This window comes from Salvelinus alpinus, chromosome 7 (assembly GCF_045679555.1).
Source record: "Salvelinus alpinus chromosome 7, SLU_Salpinus.1, whole genome shotgun sequence".
NCBI lineage: Eukaryota > Metazoa > Chordata > Actinopteri > Salmoniformes > Salmonidae > Salvelinus > Salvelinus alpinus.
Window position 1 is genome coordinate 20128883 of NC_092092.1, and position 27940 is coordinate 20156822.

The 27940-nt window shown below is 43.4% G+C and overlaps 2 protein-coding genes across 5 annotated transcripts in view; one reads left to right on the top strand and one right to left on the bottom strand.

Annotated features, from left to right (window-relative positions):
- Window positions 1–7483, top strand: part of LOC139580547 (F-box only protein 11-like) — a 38082-nt gene extending 30599 nt beyond the window's left edge. For 2 of the 3 annotated variants that reach the window (XM_071409360.1, XM_071409361.1), the window contains exons 10-21: window positions 238–344; window positions 528–665; window positions 2192–2409; window positions 2590–2770; window positions 3203–3325; window positions 3456–3541; window positions 3631–3707; window positions 3987–4241; window positions 4591–4698; window positions 4897–5005; window positions 5305–5403; window positions 5707–7483. In XM_071409360.1, the coding sequence (XP_071265461.1) occupies window positions 238–344; window positions 528–665; window positions 2192–2409; window positions 2590–2770; window positions 3203–3325; window positions 3456–3541; window positions 3631–3707; window positions 3987–4241; window positions 4591–4698; window positions 4897–5005; window positions 5305–5403; window positions 5707–5836 (1631 nt within the window). In that variant the 3' untranslated portion in view covers window positions 5837–7483. The remainder of the gene's footprint in view (window positions 1–237; window positions 345–527; window positions 666–2191; window positions 2410–2589; window positions 2771–3202; window positions 3326–3455; window positions 3542–3630; window positions 3708–3986; window positions 4242–4590; window positions 4699–4896; window positions 5006–5304; window positions 5404–5706) is intronic. The other variant, XR_011676062.1, reaches the window with a different exon arrangement.
- An 18-nt stretch (window positions 7484–7501) lies between these two features.
- msh6 (mutS homolog 6 (E. coli)) overlaps window positions 7502–27940 on the bottom strand; it is a 30019-nt gene continuing 9580 nt past the window's right edge. For both annotated transcript variants that reach the window (XM_071409357.1, XM_071409358.1), the window contains exons 4-20: window positions 27003–27689; window positions 26589–26741; window positions 26228–26425; window positions 22685–22831; window positions 22146–22236; window positions 21481–21740; window positions 20901–21141; window positions 20453–20751; window positions 20030–20232; window positions 19745–19859; window positions 19377–19563; window positions 13600–13889; window positions 13184–13301; window positions 12748–12837; window positions 12316–12470; window positions 10792–10994; window positions 7502–7808 (exon numbers count right to left, since the gene is read on the bottom strand). In XM_071409357.1, the coding sequence (XP_071265458.1) occupies window positions 7727–7808; window positions 10792–10994; window positions 12316–12470; window positions 12748–12837; window positions 13184–13301; window positions 13600–13889; window positions 19377–19563; window positions 19745–19859; window positions 20030–20232; window positions 20453–20751; window positions 20901–21141; window positions 21481–21740; window positions 22146–22236; window positions 22685–22831; window positions 26228–26425; window positions 26589–26741; window positions 27003–27689 (3519 nt within the window). In that variant the 3' untranslated portion in view covers window positions 7502–7726. The remainder of the gene's footprint in view (window positions 7809–10791; window positions 10995–12315; window positions 12471–12747; window positions 12838–13183; window positions 13302–13599; window positions 13890–19376; window positions 19564–19744; window positions 19860–20029; window positions 20233–20452; window positions 20752–20900; window positions 21142–21480; window positions 21741–22145; window positions 22237–22684; window positions 22832–26227; window positions 26426–26588; window positions 26742–27002; window positions 27690–27940) is intronic.

Here is a 27940-nt window from a genome sequence, read left to right on the forward strand (position 1 = left end):
TTCAATTGAGACAGTGGGTATCTGTCTAAGTCTAACGTAGTCGATTCACGTGGCTCTAGCATGCTGACCTTGCTGGCTTGGCTCTAGCATGCTGACCTTGCTGGCTTGGCTCTAGCATGCTGACCTTGCTGGCTTGGCTCTAGCATGCTGACCTTGCTGGCTTGGCTCTAGCATGCTGACCTTGCTGGCTTGGCTCTAGCATGCTGACCTTGCTGGCTCTACACCTGTTTGTTTCAGTGGGCTCAGCGGTCTGTGTGAGCGGCCAGGGAGCTTGTCCCACCATCAAACACTGCAACATCAGCGACTGTGAGAACGTGGGGCTTTACATTACCGACCATGCACAGGTAGGTAATGCAAACACACACACACACACACACACACACACACACACACACACACACACACACACACACACACACACACACACACACACACACACACACACCTCTCTCTCCTTATGGCACTTGATAACTCAAATAATCCCATTTCCAAGATTCTGCTATGAAACTGACACTCTGTGTTTCCAGGGTATCTATGAGGACAACGAGATCTCCAACAACGCTCTGGCTGGGATCTGGGTGAAAAACCATGGCAACCCCATCATCAGACGGAACCACATCCACCACGGCAGAGACGTGGGCGTCTTCACTTTCGACCACGGCATGGTGAGATGACACTCCATATTGGTCTGGTCTCTATTGGTCTGGTCTGGCTACCACTGAGATGACACTCCATATTGGTCTGGCTACCACTGAGATGACACTCCATATTGGTCTGGCTACCACTGAGATGACACGCCATATTGGTCTGGTCTCTATTGGTCTGGTCTGGCTACCACTGAGATGACACGTCATATTGGTCTGGCTACCACTGAGATGACACGCCATATTGGTCTGGCTACCACTGAGATGACACTCCATATTGGTCTGGCTACCACTGAGATGACACGCCATATTGGTCTGGCTACCACTGAGATGACACGCCATATTGGTCTGGCTACCACTGAGATGACACGCCATATTGGTCTGGCTACCACTGAGATGACACGCCATATTGGTCTGGTCTCTATTGGTCTGGTCTGGCTACCACTGAGATGACACGTCATATTGGTCTGGCTACCACTGAGATGACACGTCATATTGGTCTGGCTACCACTGAGATGACACGTCATATTGGTCTGGCTACCACTGAGATGACACGTCATATTGGTCTGGCTACCACTGAGATGACACGCCATATTGGTCTGGCTACCACTGAGATGACACGTCATATTGGTCTGGTCTGGCTACCACTGAGATGACACGTCATATTGGTCTGGCTACCACTGAGATGACACGCCATATTGGTCTGGTCTCTATTGGTCTGGTCTGGCTACCACTGAGATGACACGTCATATTGGTCTGGTCTGGCTACCACTGAGATGACACGTCATATTGGTCTGGTCTGGCTACCACTGAGATGACACGTCATATTGGTCTGGTCTGGCTACCACTGAGATGACACGTCATATTGGTCTGGTCTGGCTACCACTGAGATGAAACGCTATATTGGTCTGGCTACCACTGAGATGACACGGCATATTGGTCCATTGTGGCCAGCTCATTGTCTACTGTAGTGACTTAAGGCGCCATCTCAATTCATCTTACCTCCATCTCTTGCATCCTCTCACCTATTGCAAGAGAAAGTCCAAGGTCTCTTCCCTCTGACCTTCTTCTCCAATGTGTTTTGAGAAGGAGAGGATGCAAGGTAACAAGGAAAGAAGAATTGAGGAAGAACGTTAGTGTACTGTAGAACCTCAGTCTGCAGCCGTTTCTTCTTAAAGAGAAGTGTTGGCTTGCAGTTTAATCCATGTGTAGGTTTTAGAGACGCACCACTGATTTTAGTTACATAAACCTTAATCCACAGCTTTTCCCTTTTAAAAACATGTAAATGTGTTCCTACTCACACTGTAGCTTAGTTACATAAGACATTGGATTGAGGTAATTTTCTCAAGAGGAAAGAACCGTTTAGCACCTTGCTCTTCTGAAACGTATTAGAGAAGGTCCAAGGTTCCTCCCCACTGACCATCTTCTCCAATGCTTTTGGAAAAGGAGGCAAGGAGAGAGGATGCAACGAATCGAGAAAATATGAATTGAGAAAGAGCCTTGGCATTCTGATTATTTTGACTGACTGTGACTGTCACCCCCTGCAGGGCTACTTTGAGAGCTGCAACATCCACAGGAACCGCATAGCTGGCTTCGAGGTGAAGGCGTACGCCAACCCCACGGTGGTGCGCTGTGAGATCCACCATGGACAGACGGGAGGGATCTACGTGCACGAGAAGGGCCGAGGACAGTTCATCGAGAACAAGATCTATGCAAACAACTTTGCTGGAGTGTGGATCACCTCCAATAGTGATCCTACAATAAGGTCAGTGGGGTTTTAAAGTCAAACACTCACTATCTCTCTCTCTCTCTCTCTCCCCCCTCTCTTTCCCTGTTTCTATATCGCTCGCGCTGTTGTCTGTTATACAACCCATATTAAGTTAAATAGATTCTGATGTGTAAATGGATACTCTGATGAAATTTTTCCACGTTGTGTCAATCACAGGGGCAACGCTATCTTCAACGGTAACCAGGGCGGAGTTTACATATTCGGTGATGGGCGAGGCCTCATCGAGGGGAACGATATCTACGGTAACGCCTTGGCAGGGATCCAGATCAGGACAAACAGCTGCCCCATCGTACGACACAACAAGATCCACGACGGACAGCACGGGGGCATCTACGTGGTAGGGCTTTCTTATATGTGTATTTTAAAGAAAACATGTAGTCAAATGTGTAGCAAATATTCTGAGACTTATAGCTGTGATTTATTTGCAAGCCTTTAGCATATTTAACTACTAGCCCACCTTATTAGTGTCTGAAAATAAAATGCTCTAAAACACTAGGCAGGTAGCCAAGCGGCTAAGAGCGTTGGGTCAGTAACCGAAGGTTGCTGGTTTTAATCCCCGAGCCGACTAGGTGAAAAATCAGCCCATGTGCCCTTGAGCAAGGTACTTAAACCTAATTGCTCCTGTAAGTCGCTCTGGATAAGAGCGACTTATGACGAAAATGTAAATTGATACAGAGCCATCTTGTAGTCAATGGACTCTGAAAGACGGGACAGTTCTCATTGGATAAGGGTATTAGTAATGTCATGAATCTGTGTGTCTCCCCTGTAGCATGAAAAGGGACAGGGGGTGATAGAGGAGAACGAGGTGTACAGCAACACGCTGGCAGGAGTGTGGGTGACTACAGGAAGCACACCTGTCCTCAGGAGGAACAGGATACACAGTGGGAAACAGGTACAGAGATGGAGAGAGACCCGTCTGTCTGTTCAGATGGCTCTATGGGCTACTCATCTCTTACAGATGAATGAATGAAATTTGACAATAACCTGCAAACTAAACACTTGGCCTTGTGTGGGTCATACAGGTTGGCGTCTACTTCTACGACAACGGCCATGGAGTGTTGGAGGACAATGATATCTACAACCACATGTACTCCGGAGTTCAAATCAGGTCAGTGAGAGAGCAGGAACTCAAAATGAATGGCCAACCATACATATATGCATTGATTGATTGATGGTTAATGTTTCCCACTGTAACAGAACTGGCAGCAATCCCAAAATCAGACGAAACAAGATCTGGGGAGGTCAAAATGGAGGCATTCTGGTTTACAACTCAGGTGAGAAACCAGTATCTATTATTCTGTCTTTATCCATCCTCCTCTCACACTGCTTGATCTTGTCTGGATAGGGGTGAAGCAAGCACACGTCTTCTTCAGAAAGTGTACCTTTCTACATTTTAAATTCATGTGCAGAACAGTGAAGACACCCTGGACTCACAGGTTCTGAGTGAAGTGGACCAATCAAATTCCTGTGTAATTCAGATGCTCCCTCATGAACCTTCTAACCAGGATAAATGAAAGGGAGACCTATTGGCTGATATATTGACTCTGTTTCAGGTTTGGGCTTCATCGAGGACAATGAGATTTTTGACAACGCCATGGCAGGGGTGTGGATAAAGACTGACAGCAACCCCACTCTCCGAAGGAATAAGATCCACGACGGGAGAGACGGAGGGATCTGTATATTCAACGGAGGACGAGGTTTACTGGAGGAGAATGATATATTCAGGAACGCCCAAGCAGGGGTCCTCATCAGCACCAACAGCCACCCCGTCCTGAGGAAGAACAGAATATTTGACGGCTTCGCTGCAGGTGCATTATGCAATTCTAGAAAGCAGGGTTCAATCCAGGTCGTGTTCATTAGGCACCATATGGTGGAAAGTGGAATGAAATGAGAGGGAGGGACTACCTGGATTTGTCCAATAAGAAATCCAAATGTTCTGTTTTCCATTGTGTCCCCTAATGAACACAGCCTACCAGTATTTTGCTTTGTATCCTTTTGATTAATAGTAGACAAAGAGTGAGGCCCAATCCAAAATGTGGAAGTTAAACCATGTTGCTTATACCAATCAAATCCTCTTGGATCTCCACAAGTGCTTAGGGGTCAGGTTCTGAATCTCCACTTCCTCCACGCTGATCCTGACCTGTCTCTGTCCACCAGGTATTGAGATCACCAATCATGCCACGGCAACCCTGGAGGGAAATCAGATCTTCAATAACCGCTTTGGAGGGTTGTTTCTCGCATCTGGTGTCAACGTTACAATGAAAGGTAAGAGGGGGAAAGGGGAGGACAATGTGTCACCATGATGTGATTTGTGGATGATTTATTCCTGGAATCTAGCATTGTAGGATCTACTTACATCAGTTAGTCTTTGTCAAAATTGAATTATCTTAAATTGCCTCTTCATTACTTTTTCTCATCTGTACCTGGACTGATCCAACTACACTTGTCCTCCTGTCTCTCCAGATAACAAAATAATGAACAATCAAGATGCCATTGAAAAAGCTGTGAGCAGAGGTCAGTGCCTGTACAAGATTTCAAGTTACACCAGCTATCCAATGCACGATTTTTACAGGTAATAATTTCTTACCCTATATATCTAACTTCTACCAGTGGGATTTTCCAGAAAGCAGGATTATTAAATTAGCCATTTAAACTTTGATAAACAGCCACTTAACTCTTCACTTTCTGGTTGATTTGAGAACGCTATGTTCTGAAAATAACATTATTTCAAGCAATGTTGGACAGTTAGCTGGCTAACTCATTGATCCAGCTTTCTGCAACAGGCCCCAGCTGTCCACTTTAATCGATGTAACCTGGACAACTCGTTTGGCTCATCACCTGTTTCTTTGTTCTGTCCCTCCGTGTGGTCAGGTGTCACACCTGTAACACAACAGACCGCAACGCCATCTGTGTGAACTGCATCAAGAAGTGCCACCAGGGACACGACGTCGAGTTCATTAGGCATGATAGGTACGTTACTGTTCTCTTGTTAATAAGACCCATACACACTGTATTTTACAGCGATACTTCATTCTAAATGACTTTGCGGATATTCAAATTATATCTGGTTTTGTTGCAGAACCTCTTCCTCTTGTGCCAAATGAAATGTCACATTCAAACGTGTTAGTATCTCGTCAGTAATTGACTTTAATTTATAAAAAATAGTGTACAGATCCAACTGGATATCTGCTAGTATTTCAGTGGCTACTTGATCAGTTAGTTTAGTCTTCCATGTCATTTCCAGCATAATTCTTTCTTTTGTCTTCGCTGTAGATTTTTCTGTGACTGTGGAGCCGGGACGTTGTCAAATCCCTGCACGCTAGCCGGAGAGCCCACGCACGACACGGACACACTGTACGACTCAGCCCCTCCTATAGAGTCCAATACGCTGCAACACAACTGAGCTGGACCCCCCCCGGACCCTTCCAGGCCTTTTCTCTATATAGTACCCTACTTTTGACTCAAACCCTATGCTGGCCCTGGTCAAAACTAGTGCACTGTAGGGAATAGGGTGTCATTTTGGACAGAGACTCCTGTTTGTTCAGCTCAGCTAACTAGTCCACCTATGGGGAGGATGAAAAATACAAACTTATAAATATTACAATGTAAAAATGACTTTAAAAAAATATGGGGAAAAATGGATGTCAAGCTGAAAGGAGACATGACATTTCTGCTGTGGATGCACTGACTGCCTGCACCGCTTCTTTTTATTTTCCTTCCCAGCAACATGTTGACGAGGAGGCAATGGGACTTGGTCGGTGATGAATGGGTATTCTTATTCCCTTCATAGGGCACTACTTTTGACCAGGGCCAGCATTAGGTTCCTAGTCAAAAGTACCCTATGAACTGAATAGGGTGCCATGTCAGATATTGACTCAGGTTGGAGAATTCATGGGAAGCATTTCAGCTTTATAGCGGAGCTGTGGATGGACGCTAGACATTTTAATGCCCCTCCCTGCCTTTCTTGGCGAAGTGAAGTCAGACTGCAGTTATTGTACAGAGCCATACGAGGAACTAGTTCCTCAGGCAGAGGAGGCAGAGCCTCGCCACACACTGCTTCTGTCTCCGGCAGCAAACCGTTGTGCTGGTATATGTATGGTTACAGAAAAAAATTGACCTAGCACTTCGGGGGTTTTTTAAGAAAAAAGATTTTAAATGCTTTTCTCATGTAGTTTTGTATTTTCATGCAGAAATGTTACTGTACTTGAATGTCTTTATTAAATATATACATTTTTTTTTTTGGTTATTACCCCCCACAGACTTGGTGTAATGTCGCAGTATCTACATTCTTTCTGTGAAAGAGAACAAAGCAACATTGACTATTTTAAGAGAAGCTGCGAAAAATACATTGGTCTTGTTAACTTTTAGAATTGATCTAGAACTGTGGCCATTTTGGTTTTGACTCTTTGAACACCCAAATACATTTGTCTGCAATATGGAGATAAGGAACCATGAATGCTTCGCTACATATTTCCTATTATTTGGACCACACTGGAGGTAAACCTCTGTATTAAGGGCTGGATTCAATCGGTATCTTCCGCGTTAAAATGTAAAGGACATTTCTGACTGAGCTGACCTGCAGCGTTTACCGATGACGTTGCCAAACATAGGAACATTGCCTTTAAAATTTTACTCGAGCTATAATGCGGATCCTCTGCGATACTGATTGAATCCAGCCCTAAGTCTTGTGAACTTACAGCTGTCCTGGTTAACATGGCGCTTTTCTAGCCTGGTCCCAGATCTGTTTGTTCTGTCTTGCAAATGCCTCTGGTGATGTCATTTCCCATAATGACCATAGGTGTTGGCAATGCCACACAAACCGATCTGAGCCCAGGTTAAGGCAAATATTTTCACATAGAGGTAAAGCATTGCCAGAGATCTTTTTCTAAAGTAAAGCTCTTAAATATATAACCAGTATATGGTGTGACTGTGGGTTCTCAAACAGCCAGAATTGTATGCATGTACCATAACATCTAGACTTAATATATTGTGGAGTATTCAATAACCATTTTGTAGATGCTAGTGTGAATTAAAAGGGTTTAATTTCCTAGATAGAGGAAAGTGGTCATTCTTTTAAAATAAACTTTATTAGATCATAATATTTGTGATGGAAAGGAGAGAAGAACAAACTACAAAGAACAAAACATGGATTCAGAGATGTGAAAGGTTTTAAATGTTTCAAATAGACTGAAAAGTTTCCTATTCTGAAAGAATCATTTCTACTCGATACAACATTCAAATTAGAAATGTAACGTTCTCTTTAACAGGCCCAAAAAACAAAACGCCTTCATCTTCACAGGTTGCTGATCATCTGGACGAGCAAGGCAAACTGTGTGCTGGCTGCTGTGGGGTCTTCAGCATACAAGCACAGCTTCCTGTGTAGCAAAAAAGATGGAAAAATAACACTAGTTACTTGAAGACTCGTATATACAAAACATTAAGAACACCTGCTCTTTCCCTGACAGACTGACCAGGTGAACCCTATGATCCCTTATTGATGTCACTTGTTAAATCAATGTAGACTAAACAAAAATATATATTTTTTACCGAATTACAGTTCATAAAGAAATCAGTCAATTGAAATAAATTCCCCATGACTGGGAATACAGATATGCATCTAAAGTATCACAGATACCTTAAGAAAAGTAGGGGTGTGAATCAGAAAACCAGTCAGTATCTGGTGTGACTGCCTCAGGCAGCGAGACATCTTCGCATAGAGTTGATTGTGGCCTGTATAATGTTGTCCCACTAATGGCTATGCAAAGTTGCTGGACACTGGCGGGAACTGGAACACGCTGCCGTACATGCCGATCCAGAGCATCCCAAATATGATCAATGGATGACTTGTCCGGATGAGTATGCAGGCCATGGAAAAACTGGGACAGTTTCAGCTTCCAGAAATGATGTACAGATCCTTGCGACACTGGGCCGTGCATTATCATGCTGAAACATGAGGTGATGGCGGCAGATGAATGGCACGACAATGGGCCTCAAGATCTCATTGCATCTCTGCAATCACATTGTCGGGATTCATCCGTGAAGAGCACACTTCTCCAGCATGCCAGCAGCCATCGAAGGTGAGCATTTGCACACTGAAGTCTGTTACGACAAACTGCAGTCAAGTCAAGACCCTGGTGAGGATGACGAGCAAAGATGAGCTTCCCCGAGACGGTTTCTGACAGTTTGCAAACCCAGTTTTGTCAGGGTGGCAGGTCTCAGACAATTCCACAGGAGTAGAAGCCGGATGGGGAGATCCTGGGCTGCCGTGGTTTCACGGTCTGCGGTTGTGAGACCGGTTGGACATACTGCCACATTCTCTAAAACAACGTTTAAAACAATCAATTCTCTGGCAACAGCTCTGGTGGACATTCCTGCAGTCAGCATGCCAATTGTATGCCACTTCAAATCTTGAGACATCTGTGGCATTGTGTTGTGTAACAAAACTGCAGATTTTAGAGTGGCCTTTTAATTGTCCCCAGCACATGATCATGCTGTTTAATCAGCTTCTTGATATGCCACACATGTGAGGTGGATGGATTATCTTGGCAAAGGAGAAATGCTCACAAACAGGGATGTAAACACATTTTGCCCAAAATTTGAGAGATAAGCTTTGTGTGTATGGAACAATTCTGGGATCTTTTATTTAAGCTCATGAAACTTGGGACCAACACTTTACATGTTGCATTTATATTTTTGTTCAATGTACATGAAGGGGAGGAGACAGATTAAAGAAGGATCTTTAAGCCTTGAGACAATTAAGACATGGATTGTGTATGTGTGCCATTCAGAGAGTGAATGGGCAAGACAAATGTCAGTGCCACGCGCACCAGTTTGTCAAGAACTGCAAAGCTGCTGGGTTTCACACACAACAGTCTCCTGTGTGTATTAAGAATGGTCCACCACCCAAAGGACATCCAGCCAACTTAACTATGGGAAGCATTGAGTCAACACGGGCCAGCATCCTTGTGGAACGCTATCTACACCTTGTAGAGTTCATGCCTCAACGAATTTAAGCTGTCCTGAGGGCAAAAAAGGCAGAGTGGGCAACTCAATATTATGGTGTTCCTAATGTTTGGTATACTCAGTTTACTTCTACATGTACAGTTGAAGTCGGAAGTTTACATACACTTAGGTTGGAGTCAAACTCGTTTTTCAACCACTCCACAAATGTCTTGTTAACAAACTATAGTCGGTTAAGACATCTACTTTGTGCATGACACAAGTAATTTTTCCAACAATTGTTTACAGACATTATTTCACTGTATCACAATTCCAGTGGGTCAGAGGTTTACATACACTAAGTTGACTGTGCTTTTAAACAGCTTGGAAAATTCCAGAAAATTGTGTCATGGCTTTAGAAGCTTCTGATAGGCTAATTGGAGTCAATTGGAGGTGTACCTGTGTATGTATTTCAAGGTCTACCTTCAAACTCAGTGCCTCTTTGCTTGACATCACAGGAATATCAAAATAAATCAGCCAAGACATCAGAAAACAAATTGTAAACCTCCACAAGTCTGGTTCATCCTTGGGAGCAATTTCCAAATGCCTGAAGGTACCACGTTCATCTGTACAAACAATAGTACTCAAGTATAAACACCATGGGACCACGCAGCCGTCATACCGCTGAGGAAGGAGACGCGTTCTGTCTCCTAGAGATGAACATACTTTAGTGCGAAAAGTGCAAATCAAAAAGTATCTATATCCACAGTAAAATGAGTCCTATATCGACATAACCTGAAATGCTGCTCAGCAAGGAAGAAGCCACTGCTCCAAAACTGCCATAAAAAAGCCAGACTACGGTTTGCAACTGCACATGGGGACAAAGATCGTACTTTTTGGAGAAATGTCCTCTGGTCTGATGAAACAAAAATAGAACTGTTTGGCCATAATGACCATCGTTATGTTTGGAGGAAAAAGGGGGAAGCTTGCAAGCTGAAGAACGCCACCCCAACCGTGAAGCACGGGGGTGGCAGCATCATGTTGTGGGGGTGCTTTGCTGCAGCAGGGACTGGTGCACTTCATAAACTAGATGGCATCATGTGGATGGAAAATTATGTGGATATATTGAAGCAACAGCTCAAGACATCAGTCAGGAAGTTAAAGCTTTGTCGCAAATGGGTCTTCCAAATGGACAATGACCCCAAGCATACTTCCAAAGTTGGGAAGGTGATGAAAATAATAAAAGCTGAAATAAATAATTCTCTATACTATTATTCTGACATGTCACATTCTTAAAATAAAGTGCTGATCTTAAGACAAGGAATTTTTACTAGGATTAAATGTCAGGAATTGTGAAAAACTGAGTTTAAATGTGTATGTAAACTTCCGACTTCACTGTAACTACAGTTCAACACATACTTGAAGACTCGTAGGGAAATGGTGCTCCTCTCAAACTCCTTGGCCTTCCTGTGGCCTGATTGAATAACATCCTCAGGCAGGTTGGCGAGGCGAGCAGCGTTGAAACCGTAGCTTTTAGGACATGCTCCCGCGATAAACTTGTAGAGGAAGGTGATGGTCTCCTGACTAGGGTCCTCATCTCCCTCATTCTCCACCATACAGGCCTGAGGGGGACAGAGTGATGGGTTAATTGCTTGAACTTATAGAGGAAGGTTATGTCTCCTGGCTAGGGTCCTCATCTCCTTCTTTCTCCACAATACAAGCCTGATAGGGGAAGACTGACTGGTTGATTAAAGGCCCAGTGCAGTCAATTATGTTTGCTTAATAGACTAATAGCAAAGAGTTCCAAACTGCTCTGCTAATAACAGCTAGTTTTCAGTTTCCCCTCCCAGACAGTACTAGGAAAATTGTTGGATGAGAATAAGTTTAGCTAAAAAGCTATTTTTGCCAATTTTTAATTGAAATCTATTACAGTAGTCAGGTTTTTATCCAATTGGCGACAGATTTTCATGCAAATATATATATATTTTAAATCATAAAAGCTATATTCAAAATGTTCCTTCGAGATGTGTTTCCACAAAATTGACTTGTTGCATTTAAAATAATGTGCGTGATGATGTAGGGCACATAAAAATAGATTGTGGTTAAATTCGTAAGTACCAAATAAGTCAAATGGGTTTCCATCGCATTTTTAACTCTGATGGTTTTCCTTAATTTCTTTTGCGTTATATAGCCAGTGTGCCCACTCTGATACTGGCAGGTTCGCTCTAGTCTAGTCAATGAATAGCGCTATCTACGTGCTGTTGGCTAGAACACACGTACAGCCTTCATGAGATTGTTATGGACAAACGAGCAAGAATTTTTTTATTTGTCAAACGACAGCCAAGCATCGATCATATCATGTGAATAGAATAAGATCCTCGATATTTATTGGAAAGGAGCATCAAGCTCATCACCTTGCACTTTCACCAGTGAAGTGCAAGGTGCAAAATGAAGTTCATCATAACTGATTTAATCTGTAGCCTAAAAAAACTGCATGCTCTCCCGACAAGTCGTAGTGGGAGGACCACAAGATGTCATCACGTACTTCGATATGATGGTTATTATCAATATTTGCGAAGAAAAAGATTTCCACCGACAATTCTTGCATAATGAATTTTACAGACAAAAAAATATCCCACATTGTCTAGCGTATGTGTTTTGTGGACATTTGGGAAGTTTCCATCAGTCCTGCCATTTGTTATCCGACATGTACTTTATTCGCATAAAAAAGGTTGGCTGGAAACCTGGTTAGAAAATAACGTAATTGTTACCCAGAAATATTTGATATGGCTATAAAACAGTCTACAATTTGTGATTGATTGACAGAGCTGAAAATAACATGTCCAGCGTATAAAATCCGAAGGCACAATATTTGTCATTGAATTGTTATGTCCGTGTACTGTGTTGATGATCATTGAGCTTGCTTGTGTGCTGTCTCCTCACCATGTGTCCAAGCCGTACAGCAGGGTTGTTGGTGTAGTCTTCTACTAAGGAGTGGTAATGTGTGGAGAAGAGGGTCCGACAGCATATCCTTTCCGCCAGCTCGTTCACCACAGCACTGGCTATCGCTGTGCCGTCATATGTGGCTGTCCCCCTTCCTGCAACACAAAGGATCAGTTTCTCACTTAAACTTTATGGGCCGATTTCCCAGACACAGATTAAGTCTTTGACTTAAAAGCATGTTCAAAAGAGAATCTTCATTGATCATGCTTTTTAGTTCCGAACTAGTTCTGGGTCTGAAACTGGCCAAAGAACTATGCCTCAGAAGTGGAGGATGAACCCAAAAGCTACATCTTCTTCTTGTAGTACCCACACCATGTTGAATTCAACACAAAGACTTAAGACAGACAAATAGATAAGAGATGTGTTGTTTACCCAGTTCATCCAGCAGCACCAGGGAGTGCTTGGTCCCATGGTGTAGGATACTAGCTGTCTCACTGAGCTCTACAAAGAAGGTGCTCTCCCCTGGAACACACATGCCAGGGTTACATTCACTTAGTTCAGGAGGACACCTTAAGGAACACAGGCCTGGGTTACATTCACTTAGTTCAGGAGGACACCTTAAGGAACTCCTGAGACTCTGGGAAAACACTTATGTATCCCAATTCTCAACCCTTATGCCCAAAGTGTGCACTTGTTCACTTCACACTTAATAGGAAAGGTTGAATAAATATGGTCAAAACTCCCAGTTGCCCATGCTTACACCAATCAAATACTTTTAAAATGCACAGGGAGCAGTGCACAAGTCCACACTTCAGAAGAATTGGGACACACCCATTCACTTCCTGGGGAGTGGGGTACGAGTCCTTACCAGCCATGATACGGTCCGATGCTCCCAAGCGTGTGAAGACTCTGTCCACAGGGGTAAAGGACAGGCTCTCAGCAGGAACATAGCAACCCAACTGGGCCAAGACCACCACCAGACCACACTGCGGGAGGAGTGACCAAGCACAGGAAAAAATACACATCAGGACCAAGGAAATCCAGAATCATATTAGTCCAGACTGTGCCAGGAACACAGAACCACCACAGATGGAAATCTAACAACGTCAAGCCAACAACTACAGGAGAAGCAAAAGTACACACAGGACCTAGGTGATGTTCAAGATCAACTGCCATTCCTGTTAAATGTTTATTTGATGTCTTTAATGTGTGATCTTGCAGCATAACCACTTTCTCTCTGGGACAAATAAAGTTGAAAGTGGAAGTTGAAAGAAAAACCCATACCTGTCTCATAAGAGTCGACTTTCCTCCCATGTTAGGCCCAGTGACCAGCACGCAGGGTGCATGTCCTTTATCCTCCTGGCCCTCCTCCTCGCCGCCAGGGCAGCCAATAGCAATGTCATTAGGGATGAAGTCATCACCGAAGAAGGTTTTGGTGACACAGGGGTGGCGGGAGCCCCTCAGGTCCAGGAAGGCTGCTGATTGGCTGATGTCACCAGGAATTAGTACTTGAGGCCGTGCCATTGGTCCTCCATCTCCTCCCTGGCTGTACCGTGTCAGACTCAGTAACACATCTACACAGGTAAAAGCAGATCCTAACTTAGTATATAAACATGCATTTTGTTTTTGGAGATATGTAGATGTGTTGTTTCTTGTGTATAAATGATGCATGTCTGAAGTTAGTTACGTCCTACAAAATAGTATTTAAAAACACACATAACGATGACATAAAATATAGACCAAATGTCAAATGCACCTAATATTGTGATTGGGGTTGCACATTTTGGGGAATATTCAGAGATGGAAACTTTCCGTGGGAATTAACGGGAATATATGGGAATTAACAGAAATATGCAAATTAATACCTTAATACCATTTAAATGTAGATGTTTTTTGCGTTGGATATATTTACCATAACATATGGAGACAGAAACAAACCTTTTATCTTATGATAAGTAGACAATTGCAAATGATTAAATCCTTAAAATAAAAAATAAAAATAAAAAAACTTTAATTAAATGAGATGACTCTTCACATGGGATGATTTCACTGAACAAAAGTGAATATTGAATTATCCATCGCATCTCCCAAAAACGTTTTCAACATACATCTGTAAAATGATAGTCTAGAAACTAAAGCTTTGGTTGTCTTCCTCTCAGGCTTCCATGTCTACTCCCTGTACCTGGACCTCCTTAATGTCCATCTCTTGAACATCAGACTCTGAGGCCTCATCTTCACTGTCACTTCCCATCCTTGTTGAGGATGGCTCGTTGTCAGGCTCAAAAAGCCCAACATTTGCTCAGATGGCCACCAATTTTTCAACCCTTGTATTGGTCAGCCTGTTGCGTGCTTTGGTGTGTGTGTTCCCAAACAAGGACCAGTTGCGCTCTGAGGCGGCTGATGTTGGTGGGATTTAGAGGATGATGGAGGCAACAGGGGAAAGAGCCTCCGATCCACAAAGTCCCTTCCACCAGGTGGCTGATGAGATATGTTGGCACGACTGCCATATTGCATCTCCATCCCAAAGCCCTTGCTTGGAAGTGTACTTCGCCAGACTGCCAAGAACCTTGCCCTCATCCAGGCCAAGGTGGCGAGACATGGTAGTGATGACACCATAGGCCTTGTTGATCTCTGCACCAGACAGGATGCTCTTGCCAGCATACTTGGGGTCCAACATGTACGTTGCGGCGTGTATGGGCTTCAGGCAGAAGTCCTCACGCTTTTTGATGCATTTCAGAACTGCAGTTTCCTCTGCTTGGAGCAACAGTGAAGTGGGCAGGGCAGTACGGATTTCTTCTCTTACATCTGCAAGCAGAGTCTGAACATCAGACAGAATGGCATTGTCTCCCTCAATCCGTGCAATGGCTACTGCTATAGGTTTCACTAGTCAGGCTGCTTACCACTCTCTCCCAAAATACACCATCCAGGAGGATCCTCTTGATGGGTCTGTCCATATCGGCAGACTGTGATATGACCATTTCTTGGAGAGACACCTTCCCCTCCAGGAGACTGTCAAACATGATGACAACACCACCCCAACGGGTGTTGCTGGGCAGCTTCAATGTGGGGATCTTATTCTTCTCACTTTGCTTGGTGAGGTAGATTGCTGCTATAACTTGATGACCCTTCACATACCTAACCATTTCCTTGACAATCTTGTAGTGTACCCATTGTTTTCAGTGCCATGATGTCCTTGAGGAGCAGATTCAATGCATGAGCAGCAAAGCCAATGGGTGTGATGTGAGGGTAGGACTCCTCCACTTTAGACCAAGCAGCCTTCATGTTCGCAGCATTGTTTGTCACCAGTGCAAATACCTTCTGTGATCCAAGGTCATTGATGACTGCCTTCAGCTCATCTGCAATGTAGAGACCGGTGTGTCTGTTATCCCTTGTGTCTATGCTCTTGTAGAATACTGGTTGAGAGGTGGAGATGTAGTTAATTATTCCTTGCCCACGAACATTCGACCACCCATCAGAGATGATTACAATAGTCTTCTTTCTCTAGGATTTGCTTGACCTTCATTTGAACTCTGTTGAACTCTGCATCCAGCAATTGAGTAGATAAAGCATGTCTGGTTGGAGGGGTGTATGCTGGGTGTAGAACATTCAGAAATCTCTTCAATACACATTGCCTGTGAGCATTAGAGCTGAACCAGTTGCATACACAGCTCGAGCAAGACATTCATCAGCATTTCTGTGACTACATTCCTCCATTGAGTAAAAAAAAAACGATTCGAGGAGAACCATGAGCTGTTTCTATCGATAAGGTGTCTGATTCATAATTGTCACCTCGAATAGAAGTATAGGGACTTTTGTCAGAAGTTGCTTGTTGTGAGCTCTGAGGGAACTTTATGCACTTGGCCAGATAATTCTGCATCTTTGTTGCATTCTTCACATATGATTTGGCACAGTATTTGCAGATGTACACAGCTTTTCCTTCTACATTAGCTGCAGTGAAATGTCTCCACACATCAGATAGCATTTTCCTGTAAAGATTAGAAAAAGAAAAAAATACAATTCCATGTACAGATAAATAGTTAAGCAGTTAGATTAAGCAACTCTTTTTGTAAGATAAATGTTATAATATGAAACATGTATGGAAACAGGTGAATTAACACTAAGTTAGCAGGCTCAAGCAAGCTAAAACCCACATGGCAGCAAAAACTAACTAGCAGAAATTGTTAAGTTAGTGTGTTTAAATCATTTCTTTGCTGTAGGCTACTATTTACTAGTTAACAAAAAAAATGGTGTCAAAATATATTCACCCCACCCAGTATTGTAATCAAAACTTAGCAGAAAGCATGTAGTCCTTGGCTCAGTCAGTGTAGTACTGTGGGTTCAATAGCATCTCAGTGTGCAAGATCTTGAGAAACAGCTGTACATGATGGAAGAGTGCACTGCACGTTATGGAAGAATGCACTGTGTATGCAGAGGGTTGCAATTCCATTGAATTGGGGATAGTTTAACCAAAATATGCCACAAGACATAGAATTGCCTTGTGTATCCCACAAAAAAAGGTTAACTGTTATAAGCTAACTTTTTGATGAATTTAAGCAAAATTCCCAGGCTTAACTACCCATGAAAAAAAAAAAAAAAAAAATCTGGAAATTTTCCTGGAAGGTTTTTAACCCTAATTGTGATAGCCTCTTATTGACCACATTGGCTTCAAGGCAACCATCCAAGCCCAGTAAATCCCCATCCACACCATCCTCTCCTTTAGACCAACACTGGCAGAGTGTTCTGTCCTCATTAGGTTCATCAATATCTTATAGGGTTGTTTTTAGCAGCGTAGCTCTCTGGAGTGACCTACACACACTGGAAGTGTCCCAAATGGCACCCTATTCCCTACGTTTGACCCAATAGACCAAGATAGCGGCGCAGTAAGACATGTTTGTTTTCGTCCCATGTAAATATTGTCTTTTTCTTTTGTATACATTTCAATCTCTTTTTTCCATTTTCAAATTAAACATACCTTCCTGCAACCTGCCTCACCCAATGTGGTACGGATCTGCTATTTATTAGACCTTATAACGGGAACCTCCATCAGAGGCTAGCCAGCTAATTAGCTACTAGCTTTTCAGTCATTGTTAGCCACTGCTAGCGGTCTTTACCTTTAGGTCGGACTCCAGCTGCTTTAGCCCGGATAGCCCAGATAAATACCTGCCAGTCTGCACAGCACGATATCAGCCCTGAGCATATCGGACTGCTTTTTTCTCTCCACTACATCACCGGATTCCTGCCGCAAGCTCTGGACCATTACACCGGATCTTTGCAGCTAGCTAGTTGCTACCGAAAGGCTATTGTGGCTAACGCCCTTGTCCAGAAGCATGCACCAGCTATCCTCGAGCTAGGCCCATTTCCCGGCTAGCAAACAAAGTACACCAACTACAATACAAACAGGAAGTGAGAATTCTGAGACTGAGTTGAACATTGACCATCGCCGATTCAATTCCCTGTAAGATATGGATCTGTTTCCACTTCCTACGCCTTCCACTAGATGTCAACAGTCTGTAGAACGTGGAATGAAGCCTCTAGTGTGATGTGGGGCCGGATGGGAGGCGTTTCAGTCATTGGTCTGGCAGAATGCCAGTTCCTGGTAATGCGCTTTCCTCATGATATCGCCTTGCGTTCCATAACTTCTACAGACATGAAGGAATGCTCCGGTTGGAATGTCATTGGATATATATCATAACAACATCCTGAAGATTGATTCTCTACTTAGTTTGACCAGTTTATTCGACCTGTTATATAACCTTTTGAAGTTTGTCCGAGTTCCCCTGCATTTGCGCGAGCGTTTGGACATGTGTACTAAACATGCTAGCAAAAGTAGCTACTTAGACATAAGTAATGGACATTATCGAACAAAACAACAATTTATTGTGGAACTAGGATTCCTGGGAGTGCATTATGATGAAGATGATCAAAGGTAAGGGAATATTTATGATGTAATTTCGTATTTCTGTTGACTCCAACATGGCGGAGAAATATTGTTATTTTTGAGCGCTGTCTCAGATTATTGCATGGTGTGCTTTTTACGTAAAGTTTTTTTGAAATCTGACACAGCGGTCGCATTAAGAACAAGTGTATCTTTAATTATATGTAAAACATGTATCTTTCAAAGTTTATGATGAGTATTTCTGTTATTTGACGTGGCTCTCTTTTCTGAACATGGCGCCAATGTAAACCGAGATTTGTGGATATCAATATGCACATTATCGAACAAAACATAAATGTATTGTGTAACATGATGTCCTATAAGGCTCGCTACATTTTTTTTCTGGCTTTTGGCCAAGTGGGACGCTACCGTCCCACATATCCCAGAGAAGTTAACTAGCATTGAAAAAGTTAATCCATTCTTCTGTAAAATCTGTCCCCATCTTCTGAATCATGCTTGTATAGTCAGTAGGCTACAGTAGTCTATGCTTCGCAGGGGGGGGGGGGGCAGGTAGCTTACACACTAGCAAAGATTTTCAGCGGCAGGCAGACACTGGAATACGTTTGAGTGACAGAGCGAGGGCTTTGCATATTTTTTTTTTTTTTTAAATGACAGCAAAATAAAATACAATTATAAACCAGTTCCCATGCTTTTAAAATAACAGTTATATTCCAGAACAGTAGAGATCACTTTCGTTCCAATGCAGAAACAAATTGCCCTTTTCCAGTTTTTGGTTTGGTTCAAACCCCTGCCAAATATGATTATAAAGCCTACTGTTTATAATGGATGTAAAATATCAGTTTGCAAACGTGTTTAGGCATTGTCAACAAACCAATGTCTGTGGCTCACCAGGTGCATGAACTGTATCTATGGCAACCAGCAGCAACTCAATATTAAGTATAATGCACCTCAAAACAGCAAGCTGTAGGTTTATGGAATCGTTGATTCTTTTGAATTCAACTAGACCTACATGATCATGAGAAGATGTTGATCAATGTGCATTTGATTTGACTATTTAAAATACATACAAATGTTACACCAGGCAACAGATATATACCAACAATTGCCCAGGATACTCAGAAGACTCATTGAGCCAGTTAAATAAACCTAATAAATCAAAGCTTACCTAGCACAGCCATGCACTCCACCCCAGTCTGCCAGTCCCTGTAGTTCTTGTCAAAGTTGTAGAAGAGTCTTCTCATGCAGTCCTTCAGAGCTGCGTCTCTCTTCTCCTCAAGACTCTGGAGCTCTGAGAACAGACGCTCTATCTCCCTGGTCCAGTAGCGTTTCCAGCCCTTCTTAGTGGACTTCACCTGATTAAATAGAGTTCAGAAAAGTTTGCTAAACTGTCACTCCACAATATTTTACAAGACATACTACAGATTAAAAATCACATTGTGTAACACCCAGTATTTCTAATTTGGCAGACGCTTCTTTTTTGGCCCCAGCGGGAATCAAACACCTGAAAATGGCATTGCTAGCAGCCACTCTGACCTTGTACTCCTCAGGAATGTTCCTCTCCGAGACACTGTCTGGTACTTCCATCTGAAAGCGGTTCCGTCCCGTCCCCCAGTAGGTCAGGTTCCTGCAGCCCAGCCTCTTCTTCTGCCTGGCAACATTCAAGTTTGTTAACTGCATTTTACATACGCATTTGTCCAAGAAAAATATAGCAAAAAAGCTAATTTCAATTCTCCATTGGGCATGCTTTTTAGTTCAGGACTAGGTGTAATGTGACCCTGGGAAGGTGTCCTAAATGTGTTTCTCAAGAGATGAAGGTACCTGTCCAGGTAGTCCTGTAGGTCCCTCTCACAGGCCTTGATGCCACTGAGAGCCTGGTCAAACTCTGGGTCAAAGCCAGCCTTAGGGGTGATGACTCCGGTGGCGCGTGCCTTCTGGTGGTCGAAGGCTGTGTCCCAGCGTTTCAGCTCGGCCGACAGGTCAGGGAAGAGGCCCTCCTGACCGTCATCCTTCAGGTTGACCACCTGATGAGGTTACATGAAATTGTACTTTATTAAATCACCAAGAAGAAAACAGTTTGTCATACTTCGTTACAACCATAGTAAAAACAAACACAAATACTCAACATTTAAAACAATCACAAGACAACACCAATAAATACAGGACATTTAAAAAGTACAGAATTAGTAAAGTAAAAAGCACAATTATAGTGACGGGTAGTGCTGTGGTGTGTAGTGTACAAACCTGGCGCAGCAGCCTGGACCGGAAGTCGACCACGACCGGTCCTAGTATGGTCACAATTTCCTGCATGGTCTTGAAGCCCTCCAGAGCAGAGAGGAAGTCCGCAATCTTTTTCTTACTGTAGGTGACCTCTTCATACAGAACAGCCCTGCTGTCCGGGTGGTCCTGACCCTTCGGAGTACCGATGCTGTGGATCTTACTAAGGAGCCTCTCCAGATCAGGGAGCTTCTTGAGCAGGTCTGAGACCTCCGTAGCCTGGGCCTGCACTCCCATCAGGTCATCCAGGGCATCCAGACGTTCCCCTATAATCATTATAATACATGTTATATAGCGCATTTCAATGACCGAGCAAATCAAAAGAAATAAGACAATAGCAGACCAACCAATGAAAACAAGAACAGGGTTCAAAACAATAGGTTTCTGCATTTGTGTATTTTCGTGTTCCCCTCACCTATGGATGTGGGGTTACAGAGCGGGGAACAGAGCCACTGCTTCAGCAACCTTTTACCAAATGGAGTACTACAGGTATCCAGGCGTTCCAACAAGGTCCCCTCTGTACCCCCCGACACATTCTGCAGGATCTCTAGGTTGGCTAGGGTCACCCCATCCAGGACCATACGCTGACGGGTCTGGGAGAAGAAACTGGTCGGCCCGGCTGCCTTCTCCATCTCCACGTCCACTGGGATATATTCCTAAATTTTGGGATAAAATCATAACTTACTGCACCCCTGGAACCTCTTGCCTAGGTGCCAGGCTGTTTCTGCTCTCTTGACAACTCCATATGGAATCGTCCTGCCATGTTTGTTTTTACAGTGACAAAAGAGTAGGCAAAAGCAAACAGATCTGGGACCGGGCTTCACCTGAAAGGCTCAAACTAACCAAACTTACAAACTACTTATTTTCCTACAACATTCACTAATTTATGGTTAGCAAATGTTCATAATACAAATTAAGCATTAAACCAATAACTTAATTGGTTTAATTGCTTAATTATTATGGTGGGCTAATCGGTTAACCATTGACATCCCTACCTGGAAGTTGGTCATGGACAGCAGCTCCTGGTCTACCAGACATTTCTTTAGGTAGAACATACAGCCTCCCAGGGCCGACAGGGCCAACTCATACCCCTCCTTAGGGGTCAGACCCAACGAATCGCTCTCAGACGTCATGGATTTGAGGACAGAGGGGAGAACACTGCTCCCAGACTCCTCATCCTTCCTCACACTCTCCTTAAAGTAGTCTTCTTCAGCTAGGGTCTTCAGGGTCTTCTGTGCATCCCAGAACTGGGAGCCTGTTGAGAGGGAGGAGGGTGTAATGTAGTGAACATTACTGTTATTCCAGTCCATGCTTTCATTATATTGATAACCGATAAACAATATTCCATTCCATGTTTTACTTATGCACTAGTTGAGCGAGAGAGAGAGCAAGTCAACAACAACGTTGGTAAAGTAAAGTTCAGACACCCAACCAATTTTCATAAACATAAAGACGGACGTTACAGACTGGAAGTACGGGAGAGGAAGGGGTCACTTCATCCACTTTTTCAGTACTTTATTTACAATGATACTGATTACAGCTGTAAAGTAAAGCTGTAATCATTATCATTGTAAATAAAGTACTGAAAAAGTGGATGAAGTTAAATATTGATGTATACAGACAAACACAATAAAAAAAGTATTGAAAAAGAACTGTGAACCTGCAGTCAGCCCCTCCTGCAGAGCCGAGGACAAAGAAGCCTTGAAGATTTTACGGGTTTCGGCTGAAGGGTTCCCCTTCTCAAAGAGCACCTGTGTGAACAGAAAGAAAATAAAAGGACCATTTTATATACATTTTCCTTTATGTCTAAAAAAACATTTTCGACCAGGATGGGGCAGATCAATGTAGTGTGTCTTCTTGTTGTTGGGTGATTGTGATATGCTGTAAGTGTTGTGAAAACTAGAAAGGGTCATTTCCCTAAATAATAATTGTGTGACTTGCTTCAGCTGTCCGAACATATTTTTATGGTAGTGAACGAAGTTAACAAGTTTAAATTGTTAGTGTTGAACAATTCAGGCTGTAGAACAGTGGAGGATGCTGAGGGGAGGACGGCTCATAATGGCTGGAACGGAGCGAATGGAAAGCATGTGTTTGATGTATTGGATATCATTCCACTTATTCAGCGACAACCATTACCATGAGCCATCCTACCCAATTAAGGTGCCACCAACCTCCTTTGCTGTAGAAGTAGTGACTGACCTGTGCAGGGGCGTAGTGAGACAACAGGGTGCGGAGCCGGGAGCAGTGTCGGTCATCCTGGAATTGGCCCACATGGAAGTACCCTACAGATGTGTCCACGAAGCTGACCCCATAGGTCCTGCAGTGCCCTGAACTCTCCTCCTCTGCCTTGAGATGAGAGGTTATACTTTGTGATGCAAAACACATTCCTGCACAACCTCCATGTCACACAATATAAAAAAGTTTAAAGGGTTACTTAATTATTATTTTTATTACAAAGTTCAGGCTTGTAGTGCAGCTTTGCTAACATTCTGGGATTGTGGCCTACTCCGTCAACTCAAGGTTAGAGGAATTTGACCCAAACATAATTATTAGATGAACTAACCCTGTAAAAAGGACAGTGTTGGGGAGTAGTAAAATACATGTAGTTCAACTAGTAATTTAACTACATTTTGCAGTAGCTTGGTGGTAGTTGAACTCAATGGTGTGTTGGTAGCTGGAAAAGTGGGTAATCTAATTTTACCCAGAATTTCCCCAAACGGCCCACCCGGCAAAGGAATGGCGCCCTGTGTGAAACATTCCAAGAAAAACGCTGAATTAGAAGTCGACCGGTTAAAATCGGCATGGCCGATTAATTAGGGCCGATTTCAAGTTCATAAAATCGGTAATATGCATTTTTGGACGCTGATTATGGCCGATTACATTGCATTCCATGAGGAAACTGCGTGGCAAGCTGACCACCGGTTAGGGGAGTGCAACAAAGAGCCAAGGTAAGTTGCTAGCTAGCATTAAACTTATCTTATAAAAAACAATCAATCTTCGCATAATCACTAGTGAACTACACATGGTTGAATCACAGCCTACTTTGCCAAACGGGGGATGATTTAACAAAAGCGCATTCGTGAAAAAAAGCACAATTGTTGCACGAATGTACCTAACCATAAACATCAATGCCTTTCTTAAAATCAATAAACCTGCATATTTTAGTTAAAATAAATTTGTGTTAGCAGGCAATATTAACTAGGGAAATTGTCTCACTTCTCTTACGTTAATTGCACGCAGAGTCAGGGTATATGCAACAGTTTGGGCCGCTAATTTGCCTGAATTTTACATAATTATGACATAACATTGAAGGCAATGTAACAGCAATATTTAGACTTAGGGTTGCCGCCCGATCGATAAAATACAGAACGGTTCCTTATCTCACTGAAAGAATAAATGTTTTGTTTTCAAAATGATAGTTTCCGGATTTGACCATATCAATGACCAACGACTCATATTTCTGTGTTTATTATATTATAATTAAGTCTATGATTTGATAGAGCTATCTGACTGAGCGGTGGCAGGTGGCAACAGGCTCGTAAGCATTAATTCAAACTTTATTGCGTTTGCCAGCAGCTCTTAGCAATGCTTGCTTCACAGCGCTGTTTATGACTTCAAGCCTATCAACTCCTGAGATTAGGCTGGAAATACTAAAGTGCCTATTAGAACATCCAATAGTCAAAAGGTATATGAAATACAAATGGTATAGAGAGAAATAGTCGACGAGTCATAATTCCTATAAAAACTACAACCTAAAACTTCTTAACTGGGAATATTGAACCAGCAGCTTTCATATGTTCTCATGTTTTGAGCAAGGAACTTAAACGTTAGCTTTTTTTACATGGCACATAGAGCACTTTTACTTTCTTCTCCCAACAATTTGTTTTTGCATTATTTAAACCTCCTAATGCAAGACAATGCTAGACCTCATGTGGCTGGAGTGTGTCAGCAGTTCCTGCAAGAGGAAGGCATTGATGCTATGGACTGGCCCGCCCGTTCCCCAGACCTGAATCCAATTGAGCACATCTGGGACATCATGTCTCGCTCCATCCACCAACGCCACGTTGCACCACAGACTGTCCAGGAGTTGGCGGATGCCTTAGTCCAGGTCTGGGAGGAGATCCCTCAGGAGACCATCCGCCACCTCATCAGGAGCATGCCCAGGCGTTGTAGGGAGGTCATACAGGCACGTGGAGGCCACACACACTACTGAGCCTCATTTTGACTTGTTTTAAGGACATTACATCAAAGTTGGATCAGCCTGTAGTGTGGTTTTCCACTTTAATTTTGAGTGTGACTCCAAATCCAGACCTCCATGGGTTGATAAATTTGATTTCCATTGATCATTTTTGTGTGATTTTGTTGTCAGCACATTCAACTATGTAAAGAAAAAAGTATTTAATAAGAATATTTCATTCATTCAGATCTAGGATGTGTTATTTTAGTGTTCCCTTTATTTTTTTGAGCAGTGTATATATTAAAAAAAAATAATAATAAAAAAAATGGCCGATTAATCGGTATCGGCCTTTTTTGGTCCTCCAGTAATCCGTATCGGCATTGAAAAATCATAAATCGGTCGACCTCTAGTAAGGTCTACTGTATTCGGCGCATAAATTTGATTTGATCAGTCTTAAATGGAAGAAGTTTGAAACCACAAAGGCAATTGGGGGAGAAGGGCCTTGGTCAGGGAGGTGACCAAGAACCCGATGGTCACTGACAGCGCTCCAGAGTTCCTCTGTGGAGATGGGAGAACCTTCCATAAGGACAACCATCTCTGCAGCACTCCACCAATCAGGCCTTTGTGGTAGAGTGGCCAGATGGAAACCACTCCTCAGTAAAAAGCACATGACAACCCGCTTGGAGTTTGCCAAAAGTAATCTAAAGACTCTTGGTTTCATCAGACGGTGAAGCATGCTGTTGAGATTTTTTTCAGCAGCAGAGACTGGGAGACTAGTCAGGATTGAGGCAAAGATGAATGGAGCAAAGTAGAGAGAGAGATCCTTGATGAAAACCTGCTCCAGAGCGCTGAGGACCTCAGACTGGGGCGAAGGTTCACCTTCCAACAAGACAACAACCCTAAGTGTTAACTCGAAATGACACAACGACAAGGTTCCAGTTTAACAAAGTTTACTATACTATATGAACACACTACAAGTAGCATTACACTCAAGGCCAGGTCCATCAACGACCAGACTTCCTGCGCATGCGCACTCTTGACTGAGTGATAGCCCCGTAATAACAGAAATATAGGGATACTTAAAACATGAACTTAACACTAAGCACACAGACAAGACAATGCAGGAGTGGTTTCGGGATAAGTCTCAATGTCCTTCAGTGGCCCAGCCAGAGCCCGGACTTGAACCCGATTGAACATCTCTGGACAGACCTGAAAATAGCATAGCTGTGCAGCAACGCTCCCCATCCAACCTGACAGAGCTTGAGAGCATCTGCAGAGAAGAATGGAATAAACTCCCTAAATACAGGTGTGCCAAGCTTGTAGCGTCATACCCAAGAAGACTCAATGCTGTAATCACTGCCAAAAGTGCTTCAAAGTACTGAGTAAAGGGTCTGAATACTTATGTAAATGTGATAGTTATTTTTGTTTAATACATTTGCAAAAATGTCTACAAACCTGTTTTTGCTCTGTCATTATGGAGTATAAATTATTTAATCCATTTTAGAATAAGGCTGTAAGGTAACAAAATGAATATACTGTACAACGCATCACAAAACACATCCTACCTTCTCCTTGATGCTGAGGAGGTATTTGCTGTGTGTCTCAGAAGGGGCTCCGTCCAACACGCTGTAGGTCTGCGTTCCCCGTGTGATGATTCGGCACACCTCCCGCTGTACCACCCGGTCAAACTTGGTGGGCTTCAGCATGGTCTTACAGCGAGCCTCCATCATGTCTGGAGTCTCCGTCTGCTCCACACGTGCCACCTAACATAAGAAATACTTTATTAATGACTGAGAAATTGGTTTGCCAGCAAAACAGTAGTGATGGGGGGAAATAGTTACATACCGTAATATTATTTTGGATAACATTAAGCCTTTTAAAAAGGATGAGTCTAAGCTTTCTTTTAAAAACAAAATGGCTCCCCACCTTGTATCCCCTCTGCACCAGTCCGTCTGAGAAGCGTCCAAAGCCTATCTCGGGGAAGCCAGAGTGGGCCCAGGCCCCCTTCATGAAGGTCAGACCCAGCTCGTTGACACCAATCACAGCATCCATGTGGTACAGCTCATAGAACTTACCCACCTGAGTAATAATAAATTTTATTTGCACCTTTCAAGATAGATGACACTAAAGGCCAGATTCACAGCCACAAATTCTGCCTAGTCCTATACTAAAAAGCATGTTCAAAGGTGAATCTCCAAGATCTCAGGCTGTTCTGGAGGCAAGGGCGGGGTCCGACCCTGTACAAGATGGGGGTGCCTAATAAACTGGCCGGGGAGTCAATGTTAAACAAAGCAGCATTGCATCTCCACCAAAATACAGCATTTTAATGATTTATAGTACCTTGAAGAAGAGTACGGCATCGAACGTCTCCGACTTGAGCTGCCACCAGCGCCGCATGCCTGGGGTCGTTTTGTTCAAGAAGTCTTCTGGGACATACAGAGTCGTGGGGTCGTAGTCTTCCTCAGACTGTCTCCGTCTCTTGGCGTCTTTCCTCCGGCCTTCCTGTAGCCAATCAAGCTTCTCATGGTCCCATACCGTAGCCCCACCTTGCCCACCGGCACCTGAGCCATTCGTCTGGCTGTCGAAGCTCTCCGGGGCCGAAAAGCCTGAGAGTCGAGACTTGGTGTTGGCTGTGATGGTGCTAGATAAGGGGGCTCTCTTGGCGGTTTCTGGAAGAGTGGGAGTCTTGGGTTTTGGTTTGGCACTGGATGGCTTCTCTGCGGGTCGTTTGCGTTTCACTGGTTTAACTGGGCTGTCGGGTTCAGTCTCACATTCACTTTCTACATCTTCCTCCGATGCACTGTTCACTACCTCTTCCTCATCTTCCTCACTGCTGCATGTGGCCTGTTCTGGTTTGAATTCGTCACCCGAGCCTTCACTGTCGCAGGCGACAACGATGCGGCGACGCTTGGACTTGCTGCTCTGTTCTGCTGTGGCACGGGAGGAACAGCGACTAGGCTTTGACTTCACTGTCTCCTCATCTTCCTCTTCAGTCAAATCTTCGTCGGTCAATGTTGACTTATCAAGCTGTAGGAGGAAAGGCAAATGAAAATACATTATTTCAAGGGAGAAAAACATTTATATGGGCTCCCGAGTGGTGAAGTGGTTTAAGGCACTGCATCTCACTGCTTGAGGCGTCAGTACAGACACCCTGGTTCAAATCCAGGCTGTATCACAACCAGCCGTGATTGGAAGTCCCATAGGGTGGCGCACATTTGGCCCAGTGTCGTCCGTTTAAAAAAAAAAAAGTTTTTATTTTAATTTTTTATATTCAACAC